This window comes from Laetiporus sulphureus (assembly GCF_001632365.1).
Source record: "Laetiporus sulphureus 93-53 unplaced genomic scaffold LAESUscaffold_46, whole genome shotgun sequence".
Lineage (NCBI taxonomy): Eukaryota > Fungi > Basidiomycota > Agaricomycetes > Polyporales > Laetiporaceae > Laetiporus > Laetiporus sulphureus.
In genome coordinates, this window is record NW_024468555.1 from 255,051 (window position 1) to 264,706 (window position 9,656).

Consider the following 9,656-nt stretch of genomic DNA (forward strand, 5'->3'; position numbering starts at 1 on the left):
TTTCATTGCTCATATCCATATGCATCAGCTGCATCTTTGGTTTACATATCCTGAACAGAACCGTGTATAGCGGACAGATATTGCGCAATCAACCAGTCTCACGAAGTCAAAGGTGTCAGCGCCTTTGGGCCAGCCTCTACTGTGATCCGCGAGGTTGTAATGCTCGCACACGCGACCACCCGTTGTCGTCGTCATTTCATTCCCGGTTACATTTTGCCTCCAGATGCTGATGTATGCTATTAACTGGTACATACATATGTGCGTGGTATATTCTATTGATACATGGGAATATAGATAGGTTGGTTTCTCACACACGTCAACAGTCATCAGCTCACAGGCATTCTAACTCCCGCGCTGCCCCTCTCCTCCTTGGACCGCAGCTTCAAGTACGCCGTCCCGAGGAACAGCGCCCATGCAAATACGATCATCATTGCCGACATCGCCGCGAACAACTCGCCTCGTCGTATCACTGCCTTTGATCTTGACACTCTGAGCGTGCTCCGGGAATGACTGCGAGGACTAATTGGTGAAATCAGAAAGCGGTTGTCTTGGTAAGACGCTGTCCGCGAGGAATCTCGGAGAAGAGGGACACTCTCCGCTGCCCCGGAAGAGTCTGCACGACAACATGATTGCCCTCGACTGCATTCACCGATCACTACTTCGCTTGAGGTGACGCGCCAGATTTTTCGTCCGCGCGAGTCCTCGGCTTTCGGGGGTGGTGCATCGTCATCATGGCCAACTTCACTTGGCACCGCGGATAGACGAGCGCTCCGGCGAAGAGCAACAGCTTCTCTTCGTCTACGTTCAAGGCGAGAGAGTCCAATGACAGCAGCAAATTGCAGAACGTTGAGGAGCAGGAAGGCATTCAACAGGTATTGAAGATCCTTGTCGTCGCCAGTCAATGAGCTTAACTCTGCATTCTTGCCTTTGCCTTTGATATCCAAAGCGACACCAGCGAGAGTTTGGAAGGCCGTCGACCCAACTTGCTCGAGCTGAGGCGGTCATCGTCAAAAAGGTGCGATGGCAGTGAGTGTATGAAGACATACCGCTTTATGGGCACCTAGTGTCGTCGAGATATACTTGGCCGGGACCAATGTTGGGACAATGACCACAAGGAGTACTGATATCCAAGGTGCGTAAGTCGAACGGAAACTCGGCATTACTATCTTTTAAAGAACTTACGAGGAGAGAACCCATGACCAGAAGCAAACGCAGCGACAGCAGGCATTGGTGTCTTGGTCCACTCCGGCGGCAAAGCAAACCACGCGTAACACAGCAGAGTAAAGACGGAAGATGCAGTGAGCAGCTGCGTGACAAATCCGCGGGTCTTCACGCGATCCACGATGATGCCAGTCTTAATCAGATACGTAACTCAGCGTCTACATATTCTTGACTTCGACAAGACCCGTACCACAGGGTATAGGAGCACACTTCCAGCAAGCAGGTACGATCCTGTTGTACTGGCGTCCCGCTCGCTCAACCCGAACCTTCTCTCAATGATATTCCTGTTCATTATCAAGCAACAGTTAGCGGCATGGAGATAAGCACGCGCTTAACAGAACGTACGCGGCAAGGTGGGTGAACGGCGCCCATATAGCACCGCATAGAACATTAAGGCCGATGTAACTGAAACGAGACGTCAACGAACGGACATCACTTCAAAGGGAGCTGTACCCACGCCCAAAATACGTCACCCAACTTTGTTATGTCCCGGAGATACACCATACGTTTCTTCGCCACCTTTTTCAGAGCCTCTGCCTCTGTCAGGCAAATATGACTGTTCTCAGCCTCATCCTTGATCTCGGAGGCCTCAAGTTCGGCGCCGGCACCACGGATGAGCCACTTCGACGCGCACACGTAGATGATGTTGACAGTGAAGGATACGGCAGTGAGGATTGTCGAGGCGTAGAACGGTGCGTGCGGTCCAAAGCGTTCCGAAAGGGGATAGGAAGTGCGAGCGGATACGAATGATGCACCCTTGCCAGCGACCAAGCCTAACGCGAGCGAGATCCCGAGGCCATGCGATCTAAAGAACCGTACGATGATGGTCTCTTGCACAACCGCCAGTGGGCTAACTCCGAGGCCATAGACCCACATACCGAAGGTCATGAAGCGAACGCTGTCGGTGAGGTTGCCGAATAGAAGCAAAGCCTGGCCTGCGCCACTAAGCATGCGGACTTTGTAAGGAGAACGGGGGCAATCGACATACCTAGGAAGATAACTCCGGTAGCCAGGATACTCGTTGTCGTTGTTCCGAGTCGACTGGCAAGCAATCCGCCGACCAACGGGGTCCACGTGCTATTCAGAGAGAATGCGGAGATGAGTAGGGAGAATTCCGTGTTATTCGTGCCCATCTCCCGTGACAGTCGCGACTTGAGCGGTCCCAATATGTATGATGCACTGCAAAGTGGGGCGGTGAGTAAAAGAATGTACATGGTGCCTTCTAGGATACTCACTAATGACTGCCGATGCTCAGAGAGCAGGCGCAAAGGAGAGCGAGAGATCGGACCAAATAGGCTCGAAGGGGCGAGGACCGTCCCTCCTCTGTCAGCAGTCGCAAAGGCTCGCATTCTTCGTCGGAGATGATCGTGTCCTCCTCTTCTGATTCGTCTGCGTGCTGATACATGCTGGGCGACATGCTATAGGTAGCGAAGCCGTTGGAGGGAACAGCAGCACGAGACATGTCAGTCAGTCGTCGAGCGAGTCAGGCTGCAAGCGACTTTATGTAGAGACAGCAGCGTGGTACGAGCAGGAACCGGAATGAACGGGAGGGCCAGGCGGTTCTGGTGCGTAGGGACGTGATGAGGAAATAAATGTTGGGGGGAGACCCGGCGCAGGATGGCATATCGGAAGATGATGGAGCTCCAGGCCTCCTTTTTATCAGATTGCGTCCGATGACAACAGGTGACTTATCAGATAATCACGCTATCTTATCTAGACCCGGACCCCGGTTCCGACGCCATCTCCGAGATGCTCAGCCACTCTGCCTTTGCTGGTCCATTCTGCTCATCGCGCACATCTTTTGGCTTTCTGTCCGCTCCTCTGGCCCCAATCGCATACTGCTTATTGCAACTGTAAGGCTACGCAGTCAGAAGAAGATCTAGCCAACATGTCTAGAATCATGCCGAATGTGCGTCCGACCGTCTGACTTCACCTGGAACGCTTCTGCTGCCATCCTCGTTTGAACTCAGCAACCTTGGCGAGCTGTTGCTCGTTGCATCTTGATTTCTCATCAAGTTTTACCCAGTAGATCCGCCATATGATCTCCTCGGCATCCTTGCCATTATAGCAGTTGTGTGCTCCCCTGGGGTGATCAGGTACGCGGGTTCTATCCAATGCGCTCTCCGCGACGATGAGGATGCTATGTTCACCCCCCGAGGGGGGCCATGGTGGAAGTATAGCGGCGCCCGTGTTAGCTGCCTGTGATTCAGCTGACCGGCCGCAAGGAAGACGTCCCTGTTCGACGCAATCAGTACGGACCGAAAGGCGGAAGGCATGCCGTGATAGATTTCGTGCTTCACCACTAGTATTCCTTTATGGAACGCTCTACATGCGCAGCTCGATATTCTTTGGTCCAGCAACCTGATAGACCGCTGCTTTTGAATCTAGGGCATCCGAACGTCGCTATCGTAATCGACACCCCCGAATGGTATGGTGCATTGGCCCGAGGGAACGTCCAACGCAAGAAATAGCACCATGTACCCCCCGCAGTTTGTCTGGCGCACGCTATGTGCAGGACCTCCTGACGCACATGAAGGCCTGCATCGTCATCCCTTCGGACATCTTCCAAAAGCCTGCATGTACGACGTATCTTCTTCTCATGGGTGTCTCTGACGACATACAGGCTGCTGCGTGCTGTTCGCGGTGCCCGAGAAAGCTACTGCGGACTGCAACGCATGGGCCCAATGGATTATAATTATCATGCCAGGTACACGCGCAATACTACTGCAGATCGTATCGATCAGGGCGAAGTCTGGCAGCGTGTCTAGCCCTTCGAACGCAGAATCGCGCTTTATGGATATGTCCAGGGAGCGTGCTTTCGGCTTCGGGTGCCATACACCATCTTAGTGAACTGGTCCAATTCCGCAAGCTCTCCAGGTTGGAGTGTGCAGAAGTCAGGTCTCCTGCCGTCAGGTTGTTTGAAGAGCGTGCGGCACGGAGCCAGGCGATCGTCCGAGGCTTACAGGTGCGTTTTAGCTGCAGTCAGCTCCTCAGCGTGATCTCGGGAGAGGAGCTTCATCAATTCAGACAGGTTCGCAGTTATCACTCGCCTCGGATGGTGAATATGAAAATGAAAGGCTGCATCCCCAACGAATAGTAATAACTCAACTTACGCGGCGCTCAACTCTGGTCCAAACTGCTCGGGACTTCTGTTTTTCAGCTTTAGATCGTTATTAGGGAGATCTCGTTGGGATTCAAGCCTCGACAGCTCTCGGGGCAGCAGTGATGAGCGACATATATCCTGGTAAGTCGTGCCACCTTACCAGCGTGAATCGTGCTAACAAGCGCTCAAGACTTCGCGTCGGACTACAGGAGGCAAATACTACTACTGCGGCTCAGTTACAGTTATACATGCGGTACTGCGGCTGGATTGATTCCGTGACTTCTGCTCCCATGAAATTTTTAGACCGTTTCGGACCGATGCCACTGACTTGGCCGTTCTCTCACAAGGATTGAACAACGCTTCCTGGCGCTCAGCAATCAAATGTTATATCATCTAACCCTTATGCGTTCATTGGTTCATCATGGATGCCTCGTTCGGTCTTTGCTTCGACTTCGGGGGTATGTTATTCTGTTCGCTATCTTTGCGGTTGTCATTTCACCACGGAAGGGTCGAGGACGATGCCGTGCAGACAGGTCCTGTGGTCCGCCGTACGCTTGCATGAAGTGTTATTCGACCTCCGTTGCTGCCCACTCATTTCCGGGCACATGCAAGTGCGCTTTGAGGATGTATGGTGTACTCCTAAATTGTCGCCGCCAAGACATCTCACTGGAGCGGAATGCCTTGCTCGATCGCTGCCCTTCGGATCCTGCCTACCAGTCTCAACGCTTCGCTAGTCAAGCTCGACACTCCCGGGAATGCTGAACCCCCGAGTTCACGATATCTTCCTCCAGTCAGCAGCGTACGAGCTGGAGGCAGACTCGTGCTTCTTCATCTTCGGATTCCGACGACTGTTCTTGATGAGGAATCGGATGCTCAATCCCGAAAGGTTTGATCGAGCATCTGCGGAAACAGCGTACCGTCCACGGGAGTTGAACATGATGCTCTAATTGCGTAGCGTAGATTGGACGGTCAAAAGCTCTTGGCTCCGAGCCGTCATTCAGACGTGCTTGTTACAGCTCGCGCAGCTGGACCATGTTGTTGTTCTCTTCATTGAATGGATGTTCGTCTCTTCTATTATCGTCATTGTCACAGGGTGCCACTCACATACATAGAAGACGACGACTCTGTACGCTGCCATACATTCATGCAAGCTGGAGATACAGCACTCGTGAGAGCTGCTAATGCATGTGAGATCCGTGTGCATGGCTCGGTAGAGGCCTTGTCGCATAATCCAGCCATCGTCTCCATGACATTCGGTGCGCCAACATCGTCACAGTACATACATGTCCTACAAAGTAGTCCCGACAGACAACGCCAAAATCGCAACTTCGCTAAGCTACACATAAGTTCTCGAGTCACGAATGTAACTGCCTCTCTTCCCGAGTCCAGTCTTCAGCCATAGTAGCGTCGCACTCAAGGTAAGACAGCAGAGGCCGAATTCGGTCCAGCCAAGAGCCTCGACTGTAACGGTCTGTCTGCACCTGTTTGAAGCGTGTACGCTCAGATCATACGGCGGGCGAAATGGCTGGTGTGTTGGAACGAACCTCGACAGCGAGGCACGCTCGGGGCAATTTACACCCGCGCGAGAGCGGTGCATTAACCCGGCACCGGTACCCTGGGAAAAGTGCTAAGGTCGGTATCGTGAAGTCATTTCAAGACGTGTTCAGCGTACCCAGAGAACCGAAGTGAGCAGAAGCCATATGACAGAGCTAGCGATGTTTGCAAGGAGGTGCACCGCACCATCCACGACCCACAGTACATATGCACCCGCAAAAAGGACGGTCCATGCCGCATCGAAACAAAGCATAATCAAGCTGAGTGCATCGCCCAAAGGCTAAAGTCAGTCTACGTCAAGACACGATCCGAAAGTCGCGACGGACAGAGGGTAGTATCCAGGGGTAGCCCAGGTGGCTATTTCATTGCCTGCGCTTATGAGAAAGGCGGTGAGGCCCAGCTCTGCCATCGCTGTAAGGGTCATCAATGTGAAGAGATACGGGTGGGAGGCAGCCCGGGAAGGATATCGCCTCGGTCGCATTTTGTCGACGCTAGGCGGAGGATACAGAGGTGGGATTGGTGTGATGGGCTCGTCCACCAGCGGGGCCACTGCCCTGCGCAGGGAGGACGGGGAAGAAATAGTATGCGACATGAAGGTGCTGCCTGTTGAGGCGTGAGGGATGGTCGCGAGCATCGTGGCAAACATGCGGCCGACATGTGTTGGATCGACGAGATCAAACATGGGCTGAAGAGACAAAAACAGAATACAGCATTACAACGACGCGCTGTTGCCAACTCTTGAAAGGGTAGAATTCTGTGAGATGTCTCGCTTGCAGTCTGCGTATGAGGGCATATATACATTGCATGAGGTGAGTATCGAGGCAGTCAAGCTCTTCTCCGCTCCTTGCTTGCCATCTTCGTACCGTCGGGGCCAATCAGACACAAACACGCAACAGCGCGTCCGCGTCTGCGTCTGCGAATTATGACCGCCGCTGAACGAGTCTGGATGCACCTGCGGTAGAATTTACTAACACGCTTCACGAAGCAAGAGGCACATTGACCCCTCGTTGCCGACAAAGATAGACCACGCAGCAGAGCCGGAGACAGGGTTTGGGTACGAGACGAGAGCAGGCGTCGGGGTCGCGAGCGCGCGTCGGGCGGGGGTCACATGATACGGTAACCCAGACAGCGCTGCTGCGAGGGCGGGTCGCATGCGCACAGTCGGCCGCGACGCCCTCTTCCCGTCTTCACTCGCGCATCTCTTTCTCTCTCGTTGCTCAACGCCATTCCCACCGTGATGCACGCCCTCTCATGACCGCCAAAAACCACACGATCGACCTTCCTGAGATTCCATCCCTCCAGGTGCCAGAACCTTCCGACTGCGCCTCCTCGTCTTCTCTTCGGCCCTCCAGCATGGCTTCCCAGCCACTGCGCTATTCTTCGTACGCGTCGCAGGACACCTTCCTCTCCCCACCTCCAGACTCGAACGGGGTCTCCGCTGAGGAGAACCAGCTCGCCACGACCTCACATTCATTGTCTCCCAACTCCACGCTGAGGAAATCCATCTCCGTCGACTCTTTTGTCGGCTCCAAGCCTCCTCCTCAAGCCTCACGCGCTACTCGAGGCAACACGATGTCTTCGAACCTTGCTTATCCCCGTGAGGCCCGTCTGCGCCTTTCACAGTCGGGTCAAGCAGGGGATCCGATGCCTAGCACCTCCCGCATGCCCACAAAAGAGCGCGAAAGGCGCGGCGCTCCTCCGCCTTTCATACCGTCGCAATCTAGAGGGACAAGTTCCGGTGCTACTACGGACGCGCGCGATCATTCCTACTTTCTTGATGAGTCCGACATGGAGCGCTCAGAAGACCTGTCCAGGCGCGCACGAAAGAGCAAGACAGCGTCCAATCAGGCCATACCTCCGCCGGGCGAACTGGGACTACCATCGCGATTGCAGACCATGAGCTCGTTCCCTAACATCAATGCGAATCACCCGCCTGCTCCGATCATCCCTGCAAGGAGCAGTAGCCTGAGCCACAAGATGGCAAAACAAAAGTCGCCCATGTCTCTTGATACCCATATACCCCCGGTATGTCCCTTCAGCGTCACTACCTAAGCTCTCATCTCACACGTCATTGTGCACAAGCCTCCACAATCACCTCAGATATCTATTGCCGTCATCGGCGCCGCGGGATGCGGCAAGTCAACTGTCATACGGAAAGGTCTGAAGGCGTACAAGCTGTCTGAATCTACCACGTCCAGCTTCTCTGCTGGCCCCACGGCCACCGACGATGATGTCCAAATACCTTGTAAGCAGCTGCTTTCCTCCGCTGATGATCATCGAAGCTGATAGCTGCCATTAGACACCCGCTGGAATGGGAAGATCTCAGCCGGCCATAATTCTCCAGATTACCTGCTTCGAATACTCGAAGTCGACATCTCGGCGTTGGATCTGAGTCAGAGTGGCGCAAAATATTGGGAACGGCCTTCATTAAATGGGATCATTGTTTGTTATGATGCGGCACGCGAGGAGTCCTTTCAGCACGTTGCGGATGGCCTGCGTAAGTGCTCTCATTGAAAGGTGCACCCGAATGTGAGTCTAAAATGACTACGATTTGTCTAGGTGAATTTGCACACCTCAAACTTCCGACCATAGTACTTGCCTGCAAATCAGACCTGCCATTGCATGTTGATCCCAAACGCGCCGCGAGAGTGCTACAGCAATATGACGTAGGTCTCATCGAAGTTGCGACAACGAATCCTGCAGGTAAGGACAAAATACGGACAGCATTTGAGTGGATTTTCAAAGCGATATTTCGCGAGTTGCGTACGTGCTGTCCACTTCAATGGGCCCTTTCCTGTGTTCAGTGCTATCGTTGTGCAGAGACCCCTGAAAACGCTCGAAGTGAACGCGATGAATACCGCAATCCCGCCTCGCCCTCCGTTCTCGTCTCCTCACCATCATGGGATGACTCACGCGCTTCATCTGCCACGCCCACGGCTGCATCCATCGCCCCGACGCAATCACAACCTACACAACCATCAACGCAGCCTGAACCAGCCAGCCAGCCACAAACATTGTCACAGTTTGTACTACCGCCTCCCTCACAGTCAATTCATTTATCGTCGCCTACATCTCCATCTACCCCGCGGACAGCAACTACTCCAACTTCACCAACCCGTGCACGATCAACGAGTGATTTGCTTTCCGTGCATGAGCAGTCAAGACGACAGGAACGAGAACAACATTCGATCGGCAGGAATGGTGGTTCCCCGACGGTGAGAAGCAAGGGGTCTATGAACGCGTTACCAAGCAGTGGTGCGGGTGAGAATGCGAATGCACAGGATGAACCGACGACTACTTCGGCAGAGCCTTCATTGAAAGAGTCGTGAGTGGGATCTGTTGATTCTATCCGAGCGTCGAGGAGATCACGCGGCGCGCCGAGGAGGTGCGCAGGACGCAGGAGCGGTGGAGGCTGCGGAGCGTGTATGTGATGACGAACGCGCCGGTGTCGTGGGTGGAGGAGCTGAAGGCGGCGTCGTGCAGGCGGTGGATATGCTCGTGAGCGAGCGGGCGCGGGTGGTCATAGGCAACGAGGCACGTGCGTCCGTTCGTGAGCTCCTCTCTCGTACGTGGTGCTGACGTGTGATGCTCGCTCGCGGTGAGATTCTCCAGCCTGAGTGGACAAATCTTCATGCAAGACGGGAGAGCCAGCTGTGATGGGAGCCACAAAGGCCACCTGCATGTGTTCTGCCCCCAGTCACGCAGACAGATGTTATGGACAGACCGTGCTTATGTGTGTACAGAGTATGTGAATATATTTCTTTGACAGGAAGCACTG

The 9,656-nt window shown here is 54.0% G+C and overlaps 4 protein-coding genes across 4 annotated transcripts; 1 reads left to right on the forward strand and 3 right to left on the reverse strand.

The window, feature by feature from the left end:
- Nucleotides 1-326: 326 nt before the first annotated feature.
- Nucleotides 327-2,626, reverse strand: LAESUDRAFT_661146 (MFS general substrate transporter; the record flags this gene model as incomplete). The annotated part of the gene is made up of 8 exons (XM_040904914.1): nucleotides 327-992; nucleotides 1,047-1,120; nucleotides 1,183-1,354; nucleotides 1,412-1,505; nucleotides 1,567-1,626; nucleotides 1,679-2,156; nucleotides 2,210-2,400; nucleotides 2,457-2,626. 8 exons carry the CDS (start codon nucleotides 2,624-2,626, stop codon nucleotides 327-329), a joined length of 1,905 nt encoding a protein of 634 aa, XP_040760477.1.
- A 2,928-nt stretch (nucleotides 2,627-5,554) lies between these two features.
- LAESUDRAFT_729988 (uncharacterized protein) lies at nucleotides 5,555-6,442 on the reverse strand. The gene is made up of 4 exons (XM_040909753.1): nucleotides 6,205-6,442; nucleotides 5,997-6,138; nucleotides 5,869-5,939; nucleotides 5,555-5,805 (listed from the first exon to the last, which is right to left on the reverse strand). Exons 1-4 carry the CDS (start codon nucleotides 6,357-6,359, stop codon nucleotides 5,661-5,663), a joined length of 513 nt encoding a protein of 170 aa, XP_040760478.1. The 5' UTR covers nucleotides 6,360-6,442; the 3' UTR covers nucleotides 5,555-5,660.
- A 403-nt stretch (nucleotides 6,443-6,845) lies between these two features.
- Nucleotides 6,846-9,108, forward strand: LAESUDRAFT_400607 (uncharacterized protein). Its single transcript, XM_040902308.1, has 5 exons — nucleotides 6,846-7,903; nucleotides 7,961-8,123; nucleotides 8,178-8,375; nucleotides 8,438-8,636; nucleotides 8,699-9,108. The coding sequence occupies exons 1-5, from the start codon at nucleotides 7,130-7,132 to the stop codon at nucleotides 8,706-8,708; spliced, it is 1,344 nt and encodes a 447-aa protein (XP_040760479.1). The 5' UTR covers nucleotides 6,846-7,129; the 3' UTR covers nucleotides 8,709-9,108.
- LAESUDRAFT_729990 (uncharacterized protein) lies at nucleotides 8,919-9,604 on the reverse strand. Its single transcript, XM_040909754.1, has one exon. The coding sequence runs from the start codon at nucleotides 9,509-9,511 to the stop codon at nucleotides 9,224-9,226; it is 288 nt and encodes a 95-aa protein (XP_040760480.1). The 5' UTR covers nucleotides 9,512-9,604; the 3' UTR covers nucleotides 8,919-9,223.
- Nucleotides 9,605-9,656: the final 52 nt, after the last annotated feature.